Source organism: Mustelus asterias, unplaced genomic scaffold (assembly GCF_964213995.1).
Source record: "Mustelus asterias unplaced genomic scaffold, sMusAst1.hap1.1 HAP1_SCAFFOLD_35, whole genome shotgun sequence".
Classification (NCBI taxonomy): domain Eukaryota; kingdom Metazoa; phylum Chordata; class Chondrichthyes; order Carcharhiniformes; family Triakidae; genus Mustelus; species Mustelus asterias.
Genome location: NW_027590117.1, coordinates 2218215 through 2233566, shown reverse-complemented (window position 1 = coordinate 2233566; position 15352 = coordinate 2218215). Strand labels below are relative to the sequence as shown.

General features: G+C 44.5%; 1 protein-coding gene and 2 non-coding genes across 3 annotated transcripts; 2 read left to right on the top strand and 1 right to left on the bottom strand.

Moving 5' to 3' along the window:
* The first annotated feature begins 5855 nt into the window (after positions 1 to 5855).
* Positions 5856 to 6521, top strand: LOC144482183 (histone H1-like). Its single transcript, XM_078201387.1, has one exon. The coding sequence runs from the start codon at positions 5856 to 5858 to the stop codon at positions 6519 to 6521; it is 666 nt and encodes a 221-aa protein (XP_078057513.1).
* Positions 6522 to 11125: 4604 nt separating this feature from the next.
* trnas-gcu (transfer RNA serine (anticodon GCU)) lies at positions 11126 to 11207 on the bottom strand. The gene has a single exon. It is a non-coding gene; the product is annotated as a tRNA-Ser (tRNA).
* Positions 11208 to 11534: 327 nt separating this feature from the next.
* Positions 11535 to 11606, top strand: trnaw-cca (transfer RNA tryptophan (anticodon CCA)). Its single transcript has one exon. It is a non-coding gene; the product is annotated as a tRNA-Trp (tRNA).
* Positions 11607 to 15352: the final 3746 nt, after the last annotated feature.

Here is a 15352-nt window from a genome sequence, read left to right as displayed (position 1 = left end):
TTTGTATCTTTGTCTCTGATCCAGAACTCATTCACTAGTTCAGAGACTTGTTATTCTTTTTCAATAACCTTTCATTAAAATCAAATTGAACCCGAATTCTGCATCCGAAAAATAAAGCCCACTTCATTTCAGTCAAATGGTGCGTGTAAACCACAAGAGGGCGCCGATAATGTCCAATATACATTACCAATGCGATGGCCGGGAATCGAAGCCGGGTCAAGGCAGCTATGCTCACCACTCTCCCACCATCGCTCACTCTGCGTAAGCAGTTGTTATTTTCATTAGTTATAATTACAAAACTACCTGAGTTGCTGATTTCCGCAGACACCAGGTGTGTCCTTGGCCCATTTTTTAAACCTGAACTTCGCTTGTCTCGTTTCTCTGGACAGTTTGAGCCACCTTTTTGCTGTTGTTTCTGACTGATAACTCTGATTAGATTTGCAGTTCATTTGAACAAAGTTTCCACTGAACGGAAATTGAAGCTGGATTTTATGTTAGAAACACATGGATGATGAGAATATTTGGTGATTTTTTTTAGGAGTGTCCCCCTTCTGTTCTGACCAGAGATAGCCAATTAAATAAGTCAAAACTCTGGGTCAGGAACTGACCCTTGGTCAAATGCTCGCACAGTCACCACAACACCACCTGGCTCTGTCACCCCCTCTTTATTTATAGAACGAATACACAAGCAATCAAGTGGCAGACAAATCACAGCTTAGAGAATTATATAACCGACATTCCCGTTCTGGGAGTTTTACACTTTCCGATAGATCGGGGTGAGCAGGGTCGCCCAATCAGAAAGCAGGTCCTTGGGACATGGAATTTGATTAATATCATGTTTTGCAATCATGTTAATCGGTCAGAACCATGTTGATGTTATTTCACTCCAATCTCTGAAGGTTTGATTGAACCGTGACCTTGTTGCACAACTTGCGTTCAGCCAGGAGATGGCAGCAGGGAAAAATAATTTGGATTTGCTGTTTGTGTCAATAAATCGAGTCATGGAGGTTCACAGCATGGAAAAAAGCCCTTCGGCACAACATGTCCATGCCGCCCAATTTTTTCCATTAAGTTCGTCCCTATTGCCCGTGTTTGGTCCATATCCCTCTATATCCAGCTCACCCATGTAATTGTCTAAATTCTTTCTAAAAGACAAAATTGTACCCGCCTCTACTACCTCTGGCAACTCGTTCCACACACCACTCTGTGTGAAATAAATTGCCCTTCTGGACCCTTTTGTATCCCTCCCCTCTCATCGTAAACCTATGTTCTCTAGTTTTAGACTCCCTTATTGCGGGAAAAAGCTGTTGACTATCTACCTTATCTATTTCCTCATTATGATATAGGCCTCTTTATATCACCTCTAGGTCTCCTGTGCTCCAGGGGAAAAAAAAGTTCCAGTCTTTCCAACCCCTCCTTATAACTCAAACCATCAAATCCTGGTGGCATCCTAATAAATCTTTTCTGCACTCTTTCTAGTTTAATATCCTTCCTTCCCATAATAGGGTGACCAGAACTGTACACAGTATTCCAAACGTGGCCTTACGAATGTCTTGTACAATTTCAACAAGATGTCCCAACTCCCATGTTCAATGTTCTGACCACTGAAAACAAGCATGTCGGATGTCTTCTTCACCACCCTGTCCACATGTGACTCCACTTTCAAGGAGCTATGAACCTGTACCCCGAGATCTTTTTGTTTTATAACTCACCCCAACGTCTTACCATGAACTGAATAGGTCTTGTCGTGGTTTAATCCACCAAAATACATCACCTTACATTTATCTAAATCAAATTCCATCTGCCATTCATTGGCCCATTGACTCAATTGATCAAGATCCCACTGCAATCTGAGGTAACCTTCTTCATTGTCCACTCTGCCACCAATCTTGGTGTAATTTGCCAACGTACTAACCATGCCTCCTAAATTCTCATCCAAATCATTAATATAAATGACGGGGTAGGATGAGTGACTTTGCAGATGGCATAAAGATTGGCTGGGTGGTGAAAGGGAGGCTGAGTTTCTTTGTCTGCAAGAAGATGTAGACAGGATAGTCAAACGGGCGGATAAGTGGCAGATGGAATTTAACCCCGAAAGATGTGAGGTAACACACTTTGGAAGGAATAATTTGGCAAGGAAGTATTCAATGAAGGGCATGGCACTTGGAAGTTCTGTGGAATATAGGGACATTGGCGTGTTTGTCCATAATCTCTGAAGGTAGAAGGGCATGTTAGTAGGATGGTGAAAAAAAACCATATGGGGCACTTGTCTTTAACAATCGGGGCATCGACTGCAATAAAATGTCATGTTGGAGTTGCATAGAACTTTGGTGGGGCCACAGCTAGAGTACTGTGTGCAGTTTTGGTCGCCACAAGATAGGAAGGATGTGATTGCACTGGAGGGGGTGCAGAGGAAATTCACCATGATGCTGTCTGGGATGGAACATGTAAGTTCTGAAGGGAGATTGGGTAGGCTTGGATTGTTTTCTTGAGAGCAGAGAATACTGAGGGGGGACCTGATCGAGGTGTACAAAATTATGAGGGCATCGACAGAGTGGATAGGAAGCAGCTGTTCCCCTTGGTTGAAGGGTCAGTAAAAAGAGGACATAGGTTCAATGTGAGGGGCATGATGTTTAGGGTGGATGTGCGGAAAAACATTTTCACCCAAGGGTAGTGACGGTCGGGAATGCGCTGCCTTGGAAGGTGATGGAGGCAAGTTGCCTCACATCCTTTAAAAATATGTGGTCAGCAATTGGCATATCATAACATTCAGGCCTATGGGTCAAGTGGTGGTGGATACGATTTGATTGGAGATCAGATGCTTCTTCAATGTCAGAGCAGACTCGATGGGCCGAAGAGCCTCTTCTGTACTGCATGATTCTATTATTCTAGAAACAAATTCACCATGAACCGTATCAATGTCAGCCATATTTCTTGCCAGTTCTCAGATAGACACTGATTGGTTCGAAGTTTGTGTCATTTTCCAGGATCCAGCTCAATTAAATAAATGTATTTCTTATGTTCTGTGTGTCATCAATAAAAATCTTCCTCTGACGTGAGACCTTGTTTTGTCCTTGTGCCCCTGTTGATGCCTTTGTCATTCTGCTCATGCTTTGATTTTCCTCATGTCACCTTAGAAAGAACCAGAGAAATGTAACAGCATAGAAGGAACCCATTCGGCCTATCTTGTCCTTGCCAGACTGAGGACACTCAGGTGTCCTTTCCAAGCTCACCTTCTTGTTATGTAGCTGAAAGCATGCTGGAGATCCAAATAATTCTTTCCAAAAAAATATGATTTGCAACTCTGTGGCTGTCTAAAGCATACATTTCCAATCACACTCGCCGGCAGCGGGGCTCGAATCTGCACGGAGAAACCCCATCGGGTTTTAAATCCAACGCCTTAACCACGCGGCCACAGCAGCTGCTTATTTAACAAATTAAAGCAAATCACTGCGGGTGCTGGAATCTGAAACCAAAAGAGAAAATGCTGGAAAATCTCAGCAAGTTTGGCAGCATCTGTAAGGAGAGAAAAGAGCTGACGTTTCGAGTCCAGACGACCCGTTGTCAAAGCTTTGACAAAGAGTCATCTGGACTCGAAACGTCAGCTCTTTTCTTTCTTTACAGATGCTGTCAGACCTGCTGAGATTTTCCAGTATTTTATCTTTTGGCAGATCTTATTTGTCAGAATAATGAAAACAACCGCAGTAAAGTTCATATTAACTTCATCAGGCACCAGGATTGCGCAACACACAGTGTGGGAGCTGAAATTTGTTCCTCTACTTTTACTTTGAGTCATTGTGTCTGGCTGAAAATTCATTTATTTGGTCAGAGACTTGATTTTCTCTTCCAATATTTTTCATTAAAAAAGAATTATGTCCGAACCAAAAATGAAAAAGGTATCTGCATTTTATTTCATTCCTGTCAAATGTTGCGTTCGCCCTGTTTTTGTCCACTCAGTTTAAAACACAAGAGGCCGTGGATAAGGTTCAAAATAAATGACCAATGCATTGGCCAGGAATCAAAACTGGGTCATCTGCTTGGAAGGCAGTTATGCTCACCCCTATACCACCATCGCTCACTCTGCTGAAACAACCGTTACTTTCATTAGTTATAATTACTGAACTTCCTGAGTTGCTGATTTCATCAGATACCAGATGTGTCCATAGCACAGTTTGTAAACTGAACTTGGCTTGTCTCATAGTTCTGGACAGTTTAGGCCACCTTTCTTTTTACTATTGTTTCTGACTGAGAACTCATTGATTAGTTTTGAGGCCTTTAATTTCATTTAAACAACATTTCAGCTGAAAGCAAATTGAATATGGATTTTCCATTGGAAACACAGCGATGATGAGAATTTTTAGTCAATTTTATTTTAGGAGTGCCCACCAACTGTTCTGACCTGCGATAGATAATTAAATGAATTACCACTGTGATGGCCAGGAACTGACCCTTGGTCAAATGTTCGCACAGTCACCATCATCACTCACCTGGCTCTGCCACCCCCTCAGTCTGAAAGTCCAGCTCTGACAGTGAATTTGGTCACCTTCGGGCCCAATCGGAGGATGGTCAGAACATGTCTGCCACTGTCAGAAACTCCATTATCAGCGAGTGGGGGATGATTACTTAACTGGCTGTCACTGGTTGTTGAGGTTGTGATTTACTGTTACCTGTCAGGGCAGGAAAAACAAATAAAACAGGAAAATTGAGAGACTCCGAGAGCAGTTAATTTGTATCTTCACCCTAAAGAAACATAATGATGTCTGCAACCGCTATAATAACTGAAAAAACAGTTTCCTCCCACAGTCCAAAGATGAGCGGGTTAGGTTGATTGGCCATGCTAAATTAACTTGAGTGTCAGGGGATTAGCAGGGTAAATATGTGGGGTTATGGGAATAGGGCCTGGGCAGGATTGTGGTCGGTGCAGACTCGATGGGCTGAATGGCCTCCTTCTGCACTGCAGGGATTCTATGAAAATATAACTGGCTGTTGCCGCGGAATCTGGTTAACAGATGTGGCCGTACACCCCATGGACTGCAGCGGTTCCAGAAGGCAGCTCATCACCACCTTCCCAAGGGCAATTAGGGATGGGCAACTAATGCTGACCCAGAGAGCGACACTCACATTCCATGAATGAATTCAAAGACAATCTGCGGGGAGAGGGCTTCAGAGTGTTTAACAATTACTGAGGCGAAAAACTATAACGACGCCCCCGGTATACAGAGCAAAGGCTTAAAGGAGCAGAAATTCCGTCCTGGGACCTTACAGTTGGTAAAAGTTTTGTCCTGTGAATGTGTAGGTGTGAATATTGTGTAAGAGTGGATGAAAGGGACGGGGGAGTCAGACTAATCCAACTGTGTTTGTGTGTCTGTTCTGATCATGAGATCTCCGAGTCTCTCTTGTGTAAAATAAAACAATTTTCCAATCAAAGATTCCCTTAATCCCCCTGCTGAGCCCCAAAGTGAGATTTCAAGGCAAATGGTTCGCTAAATTCAAGATTTCAGTGGAAAAGTAGAGAACATGTCAGCTATCGCGTGTGAGAGCGCGATCAGTGCAGCAGTAAAACGGGTTTCAGTGGAAAATGGAGTTCTCAGTTCGAGTGAAATCTTTTCAACAGCAAACATTCGTGTGTCAGAGACATGAAGGATGTGAGCTGGATCTCTGGAGAGGCGGAATTTCATTGCAAGGGGAGAGTTTGTGAGGAGAGAGAAACACAGAGAGGCTGGAGGAGCCGGGAGCTGACAGCAGCTTGTCTCTGCTCCGTCCGCTCTCTGCCTTTAAGTTGCTCTGTGCCGCCACCACTGGATTCATGTCGGATCCAGTTCTGACTCACACAGATTTTCCACACACTCTCGGATATGACTGAAACTGCAGCCGCCGAAACGGCTCCTCCAGCCGCTCCCGCTCAAGTGAAGTCTCCCAGGAAGAAGAAGGCGGCTCCCCGACCTGCGGCAGCCGGTCCCAAGTTAGGCGAGCAGATCCTCAATGTTGTGGCGGGTTGCAGCGATCGCAAGGGGATGTCCCTGGCCGCGATAAAGAAAGCTTTGGCTGGCAGTGGAGTGGATGTGGGGAAGCGCGGCTCCCAGATCAGGTTAACTATCAAGAGGATGGTGGAGAAAGGCTCTCTGGCGCAGACAAAGGGACAGGGCGCCTCCGGCTCCTTCAAGCTCGCTAAGAAGGAAAGCCTGGGGAAAATGGGAAAGAAGGTGAAGAAACCAACAGCCAAGAAATCTTTAGTAAAGAAAACAGCGGCCAAGAAGGTGACAACAAAGAAAGCAGCAGCCAAGAAACCCGCAGCCAAGAAACCTGCAGCAAAGAAAACTCCAGTGAAGAAATCAACAGTGAAGAAAACAAGCAGCAAGAAGGTGGCAACTCCAAAAAAGGTGGTGAAGAAAGCAGCCCTGAAGAAAAAGTCTCCTGTGAAGAAGGTGACGGGCGGAAAGTCTGTCAAAAAAGTGACTAAATCGAAGGCCAAACCCAAAGTGAAAGCAGCAAAAGCGAAGAAAGCGTCAGGAAAGAAGTGAAACAACCCGAGCAAATTGTAAACCTCTGAACCCAAAGGCTCTTCTCAGAGCCACCCACATCTCTCAGAAAAGAGCTGATCCCGCAAGAAAATGATTCCTGTCCCGCGGCCCGGCTCGTTCTCAATAGAGATCATTTCAAATTCAGACTAAAGCGAAACAGGCTGAATTTCATTTGCTCAATCGCCACTTTCTCGCATAATAAAGATGTCTGGTAGATTCAGTAACACTGGCGGCCAAACACCGCATTCGCGCCTCATTTTTAACCGAATCCCTGCAGTCCCATCGAGTCTGCACCGACCACAATCCCACCCAGTCCGGATCCCATGACCCTATTTACTCCCCGACACTCCGGTGCAATTTAGCATGGCCAGTCAACTTAACACGCATTTTGGTGTGCGGGAGGAAACCGGAGAAAGCCGAGGGAGAATGTGCAAACTCCACACAGACAGTGACCTCAGCCGGGAATCGAACCCAGGTGCCTGGCGCTGTGAGACGGCAATTCTTAGCCAAACATCGATGTCAGGAGTGGGATTTGAACCCACGCCTCCAGAGGAGACTGCGGCCTTAGACCGCTCGGCCATCCTGACTTCCTTAATTTTAACACAGGAGATTGCTCCAAGCAGCTTCAATAAAGTGTTTGCAAACAGCGAGAAGCAGATGTGTGTGAGGATGTTGCGGAGGAAGATTATTGCTATAGAATCGACTGTGTTTAGGTCGGAATATGACTGACTGGGAATTGTTACGGGGCATGATGTGGAGATGCCGGCGTTGGACTGGGGTAAACACAGTAAGAAGTTTAACAACACCAGGTGAAAGTCCAACAGGTTTATTTGGTAGCAAAAGCCACACAAGCTTTCGGAGCTCTGAGCCCCTTCTTCAGGTGAGCTTAGAGCTCCGAAAGCTTGTGTGGCTTTTGCTACCAAATAAACCTGTTGGACTTTACCCTGGTGTTGTTAAACTTCTTACAATTATTACGGGACCAGGTTTAAAAACACAAAAGAACAAAGTCACGACCCGAAACGTTAACTCTGTCTCTCTCTCTCTTCACAAAAGCTGCCGGAGCTGCTGATTATTTGCAGCATTTTCTCTTTGATTCCATATTTCAAAGCTGCGGGTTTGTGGAAACACTTGTTTGTGACGGGTTTGTGTGGGGAGCTGTGTTTCGCTTCCATTGTTAATAAACGAGTTGAAATTGGCGGTTGCAGAAACTGGAGGTGGAGATGAAAGATCAGGGGCCATTCTGTGTGTGTGTGTCAGTCCGGCTCTCTCCTCCCTCCCGCTCTGTGTTTATTCTTCACTCTGTCTCCTCCCCTCTCTGCTCTCTCACTCCGCCTTCCCCAGTCAGGTCGGGGCGGGCTGTATAAAAGGAGCCTGAAAGATTTCCTCTCATATTGTGCAGAGATCTGAGTGAAGAATCATCATGTCTGGCAGAGGGAAAGGACAGTAAGAAGTCTCACAACACCAGGTTAAAGTCCAACAGGTTTATTTGGTAGCAAATACCATAAGCTTTCGGAGCGCTGCCCCTTCGTCAGATGGAGTGAAAATCTGTTCTCCAATAGTGCACAGAGACACAGAAATCAAGTTACAGAATACTAATCAGAATGCAAATCTCTACAGCCAGCCAGGTCTTAAAGGTACAGATAATGTGGGTGGAGGGAACATTAAACACAGGTTAAAGAGATGTGTATTGTCTCCAGACAGAACAGCTAGTAAGATTCTGCAAGATCAGGGGGAAAGCTGTGGGGGTTACTGATAATGTGACATAAATCCAACATCCCGGTTTAGGCCGTCCTCATGTGTGCGGAACTTGGCTATCAGTTTCTGCTCAGCGACTCTGCACTGTCGTGTGTCGTGAAGGCCGCCTTGGAGGACGCTTACCTGAAGATCGAAGGCTGAATGCCCGTGACTGCTGAAGTGCTCCCCCACAGGAAGAGAACAGTCTTGCCTGGTGATTGTCGAGCGGTGTTCATTCTACGCTGCAGGAAAGGATGTCCCGAGGCATGGTACATTGGGGAAACCATGCAGACGCTACGACAATGGATATCAGTGGTATAATTACTTCTTAGGAATTCGCAAGGGCAAGGGGATCACAGTGTCCGTGTATGAATATAAGGGGTTAATTCACATTCACTGGAAATGAGTGAATCTCCATCACTCTCTCTCTCTCACACACCCACACACACACCCACACAAGCTCTCACAGACCAACACTCACACATCTCCCACCACGACAGATGGCGAAATTCAAAATCAATAAAAAATCTGGAATTAATGGCCTTGAATCAACTTTCGTAAAAAAAGACAACTAAAGCACTAATGCTCTTCAGGGAAGGAATTCTTACCTGGACTAGCTTACATACAACTCCCGACCCACAACAATGTTGTAGGCCCTCGGAGGTGGCCTACCAAGCCACTCAGTTCAAAGGAAATTTGGAGACCTTGCCTTGTGGTATCATCGCTGAAATCTGAAACTTAGCTCGTATTCTGGGGACCCGGGTTCAAATCCTGACAAGGCAGTGGAATTTGAATTCAATAAAAAATATGTGGAATTAAGGATCTCCTGATGACTATGAAACCTTTGTCGATTGTTGTATTAATCTATCTGGTCCTCGAGGGACCAAAATCTGCCGTCTTTACACAGTCTGGCCGACATGTGATTCCAGAGCCACAGCAATGTGGTTGACTCTCAATTGCCCGCAGGCAACTAGAGTTGGGCAATAAATACTGGTCAGCCAGTGGCACCCATGTCCCATGAATTAATTTTTAAAAAAATGCAAGCCCAGTCAGCGACGCTGAAAAAATGCATTGAAGATTCAGAATGAGGAGATCCATCAACTCGTTTACAATCCCAGAGTTTGCAAATACAGAATGGATTCCAAACTAGTTTACTGTTCCGGGAGCTGACCGCCAGAACAAATTGCTTGTACACGCACAGTTCTACCAACAGAATCAGAAAGATCCCAATCCTCGAAAATCAGCAGATAATGCAAAACATATTCTGAATATGGCACAGATATAAAGGTAAAGTTACCATAATCCCAAATGACCATCCGCTGTTCCCCATCTCAACAGGGAGAGCTTAATGGTGTTGATTTAGCCTCAGGATTACTACACCTCAGGCGAGGGGCAAGGCTGAAAATATCTAACAGCACATCTGCATTTTCTTTGCCGTAAATTTGTATAAACTTCTTGTTTTCAGTTATAAACTGGAGGATACAGTATGTTTTATTAACGGCTCTTAAAAACTGTCCTGCCACCTTCAATGACATATGCACATGTCCAAATATGTCCTGCTGTTCTTGCACCCCCTTTTGGAATTAAATCCTTTATTTTATATTGTCGCTTTGTGTTATTCCCACCAAAATTAATCACTTCATTCATCATCTGCCACATGTCCTCCCATTCCACCAACCTGTCTGTGTCCTTTCGGAGTTCGACTGGAATTTCTGTAGCTCTTTTCACAACCATAGGACGTCCCAAAATATTTTAATGATGATAAAGTATTTTTGAAATGTAATCGCTGCCCAATTGCTGAACTTTTCAACTGTCTGTTCGACGACATCAGAAATTGCCAGATGGGAACGGGGAATAGTTGCTGCAGCAATGTCTCTGTGGCACAAAGAATGGCATTTTGGATTTGATTTCATTTGATTTATTATTGTCACGTGTTAACATACAGTGAAAAAGTATTGTTAAAGTATTGTTTCTTGTGCACTATATAGACAAGGCATACCATTCATAGAGAAGGAAACAAGAGAGTGCAGAATGTAGTGTTACAGTCATAGCTAGGGTGGAGAGAAAGATCAACTTCATGCAAAGTAAGTCCATTCGAGGTAAGTCTGTGAGTTCGGAAGTTCAGGATCCAGTCGCAGAGGGAGGTGCCGAGGCCCAGGCCACAGAGTTTGGAGATGAGTTTCCTGGGAATAATGGTGTTGAAGGCTGAGCTGTAGTCAATAAATAGGAGTCTGACAGAGGTAGCCTTGTTATCTAGGTGTTCCAGGGTTGAGTGCAGGGCCAGGGAAATGGCGTCTGCTGTGGACCTGTTTGCGGCAGTGGGTACCAGCATGTTAGACTGCGAGTCATTTTCTTGTGAAATGTTCAAAGGTTGTGGGTCCGAATCTCATCGGAGTCAGCTTTCTGGGTAAAATTTGAGGAAATTAGGAACTGGTGTGTCAGTCTTCTCAGAGAAGCGAAACTGCCGCCTCGAACTTGGAGGACATTCGGCCCATCAAGCCGAAACCGACAACAATCCCACCCAGAATGAGTCCCCGTGACCCCATATGTTTACCATGCTAATCCCCCTGACACTAAGGGGCTATTTAGCATGGCCAAACCAGCTAATGTAGCACTAATTTTTATGGCTGACCTGCCGATTCTGGAAAGACAAAATCTGCCACTGGCGTCTGCTTTGGAGCTTCCGAAACCACATGTTGACATGGTGGCAAACTCGTGTCCAAAGCGGGTGCCCTGATTTGAATTGACTGTCAGATCGAGTTTCTCAGAGGATGAGAATTATGGGAATATGGAATTGTTCTGGTCTGATCTCTCAAGCCTGAGTGTTCAAACTTCATCTTGGAACCTCAAAACACTGAACGAACCATCACCGACGAGGATGGGATTCGAACGCATGCGTGCAGAGCACAATGGATTAGCAGTCCATCGCCTTAACGACTCGGCCACCTCATCACGCAATAGCAACCAAGCTTTGACAAACGGCTCGAAGTGTCAGCTCTTTTCTCTCCTTGCGGATGCTGCCAGACCTGCTGAGATTTTCTAGCGTTTTCTCTTTTGACTTCTCACCAAACCAGGGTGTTTTAACACCCGTAACAAAGAACATATTTCTCCCGCATGATAATGCTGTGTTGCTGCTTTCTTGTTAATCCGGTTCGCTGCTACTCTTCCATTCGATGTGTAACCACAGAAAGTAAAGAGGGAGACAGTTCCATTCCCTGGTCCCAGTTTGATTTTGAATTCACCGAACATAACCCGGATGTAAAATGCAGCAAGTAGTCTGAGCTTGTGGCGCAACGGTAGCGCGTCTGACTCCAGATCAGAAGGTTGCGTGTTCAAATCACGTCAGGCTCATGAAGCTTTTCTACGTCGGATTTTGTGTCTGGGTAAAATTGGTGTCTTGGTAAAGTTGATTGTTCCCGAAATGACAAATTTCAAAACGATGGTAGAAATGATATTTTAGGGATGCTTCCGGTTCGCATGCTCAGTTTTGTTTTTGCAGTTTTATATCTGAAACAATGTGTCAGAGTTGTGAGGTGTTCATTGCTTGCAAAATTAAAGCTAGGTCCACAGACTCAGATGTTTCTCTGGGTCATCAAAGGAGACAGCTGACTGTGGCGATTTAACTGGATGATTCACACATCAAGAGAGGAGCAAGGCTTCGAAGCCGGGCCTTCATGAACAATCTCAACCGATACAGGAATTAATCCCCTGCTTTTGGCTGAATAAGCTGTCCAACCATTTAATGAAAGGGCAACTCTCCGAAAGCCCATGCTACCAAATAAACCTGTTGGACTTTCACCTGGTGTTGTGAGACGACTTCCTGTGAACCTGGGACATATGCGCTGTGTTCCCAGTTAATGAAAATCAAGATGATGAAACAAATTTACTGTCGAGAAAACCCAGATTTACCTTTGGGCAGCAGCCGAATGTTACGATTTGATGTTGGTGAGAACATGATAGCAGATGATGGTTTCGATCCATCGACCTCTGGGTTATGGGTCCAGCCACTCTGCCCCGAAACGTTGCCGCTTCCTGTCTATTCCTGTTGCGCGGGTGAGAGGAAACTATTCATTGTATTTGTATTCAAACAAGACCCACGTGTTGGGAAGCGCACCCTGGCTGGACAATAACACTTAACATCAGCCCGAATCAAACAGACAGAGAAAGACACACAGAGAAGCAGTAAGAGATGATCAGGACACACACAGAGCGATAGACAGAGAAGGTACCGAACAAACCAACAAGATACTGAGGTGGAACAACTGATTATGTTTGAAAAGGGATCTTCTGTTACATAAAGATAGACCTTGTTTTAAAATTAATTTCATGTAAGTGTAACTGCACTCTCTGCTGTGTAACTGTTCTCTCTGTTGTGAAACTGTGACTCTGCCGTTGACAGATCTTTGCTGTGGTTGTGTCAAATTCATCCCTGTTGTGTAAATATATTCATAAGACATGGGAGCAGAATTATGCCACTTGGACCTTTGAGTCTGCTCCACCATTCAATCATATATTTCTCTCATCCTCATTATCCTGCCCTTTCCCCATAACCCATGATCCCCTTATTAATCAAGAATCTATCTATTTCTGTCTTAAAGACACGCAATGACCTGACCTCCACAGCCTTCTGCAGCAAAGAGTTCCACAGATTCACCACTCTCTGGCTGAATAAATTCATCCTCATCTCTGTTTTAAAGAATCGTCCCTTTTGCCTGAGGTTGTGCCCTCTGTTTCTAATTTTTCCTACGAGTGGAAACATCCTCTCCATGCCCACTCTATCCGGGCCTCGCAGTATCCTGTAAGTTTCAATAAGATGCCCCCTCATTCTTCTAAACTCGAAGGAATACAGATCCAGAGTCCTCAACTGTTCCTTATACGACAAGCTCTTCATTCCAGGGATCATTCTTGTGAACCTCCTCTGTACCCTTTCCAAGGCCAGCACATCCTTCCTTAGATATGGGGCCCAAAACTGCTCACAATATTCCAAATGGGGTCTGATCAGATTCCTGGTTATGTAAATATGAGCCATCTTGAGCAGAATTTTTATTTTCTGTTCTGCAAAGGTGTTTCTCGTTGTGTGAAATGTTCTCTGTTGTTCAGTGAAGATGTTTTCTGTGGGAAAACAATCAACAGGAATTTCAAGGCCGCCATTTCTGAGGCTTGGTTTCAAGTCCAGACTTATTTCGGCCGAATTGCCTACTCCTGTTTCTGTTTTTGATCAATAATTCTGTGTATCAAATCAGTTAATTCAAATTTCACCAGCTGCCATGGTGGGACTTACTTCATGCCTCCAAAGATCAGTGCGGGCCTCTGGTTTACCAGCCCAGTGACATAACCTTTCATCCCTGTAAACAAAAACACTTCATTCAGCTCATTATTAAACCTCGTCCTGAGGAAATTAGAATTACCTCCACAGAATTTCAATCACCCAATCAATACAAAGCATTTTGCTCCAGTTGGGAACATCAATAATTTATCCAGATCAAACAGATATTGTGGAATTGTTCAGAGCTAAGATTATTTTAGAATTGAGCTAATAATATAACAAGGACGTACATTCTGAGAAAGCACCCTGCAATGTTTGGAAGAAAATGTGGATTTAATATGATGTGGGAGATCGGTTCCCAGGAAGCTCCACCAGAAATGACCGTGACAGAACTCAAACCTGCAATTTTCTGATATCATTACTACAAACACCAAAGTCAGACACTTTATCCATAAGGCCACGCAATCGGCTCATAACTACTGGAACCTGATATTAGTACCATGTGAATAAATACTGTGAAAATATTCTTTTCGTTCTATCTCTAGATGATCCACTGATTCCTGGATCCCTGAAAATACAAGGGAAAGCCCCAGCTGCCGTACATTGTATTTTTTGATGATAAAAGAGCCTTTCACTCTGTGAGTTGCGAAGATTCATGAAGCATGAGGGATGGAGTATTAATGTATGATTATAAGAGCAGCAAGACAATGTTGGAGCTGTACAAAACTTTGGTGAGGCCATAGTTGGAGCACTGAGTGCAGTTCTGGTCAAATCACTGGAGAAAGGATATGATTGTACTGGAGAGGGTGCAGAGGCCATTCACCAGGATGTTGACTGGGATGGAGAATTTGAACGAGGAAGAGAGACTATATAGGCTCGTGTCATTTTCTTTACAGCAGAGAAGGCTGAGGGGAGACCTGATTGAGGTGTATAAGATTATGAGGTTTATGGAAAGGGTGGATAGGAAGCAGCTGTTCCTCCTAGTTGCAGGGTTGATACCAAGGAAGCAGAATTTTAAGGTGAGGGGCAGAAAGTTTAGAGGGGATTTGAGAGAAACATTATTGCATCCAAAGCATGGTCAGAGTCTGGATTGCAATGCCTGGAGAGGTAGTAGAGGTGGGAAAACTCACTAATTTTACAAAGTATGTGGATGAACACTTGAAATGTCATAACTTTCAATGCTACGAGCCAAGTGCTGGAAGGTAGGAATACTTGTAGATTTAATGTAGGTTTGTTGGTGCAGAAGTGATGGGTCAAAGCGCCTCTTCTGTACTGTATGACTCTCGCTATTATCGTCAGACTTGGCTTCTCACGGACATGTGTCAGCACCCTCTCCTCATGGTTGCACAGTGGTTAGCACTGCTGCCTCACAGCGCCAGTGACCCGGGTTTGCTTCCCGGCTTGGATCACTATCTGTTCAGTGTCTGCACATTTCCCTGTTTCTGCATGAGTGTTCTCCAGGTGCTCCATTTTCCTCCCACAGTCCGAAAAATGCACTTGTTAGGTGCATTGGCCATGTTAAATTCTCCCTCAGTGTATCCGAACAGGCGCTGGAGTGTGGCGACTGGGGAATTTTCACAGTAACTTCATTGCAGTTTTAATGTAAGCCTACTTGCGATGTTAATAAATGAACCTAAAACACTCCACAAATACATGCAGTCAGTGATCCTAACCCAGTGAACCAACACAAACCCCGTTCAGTAAAAACTGCAGCCAAATAAGGTTGTGTCATTGCACCAATTCTCTTTTTCATTTTCCTCACTGCAACACTGCACCTGTTCAGCCTGCACCGTCCTGATGAGAAAGACAAAATCCCGCTTCAGTAATTGAG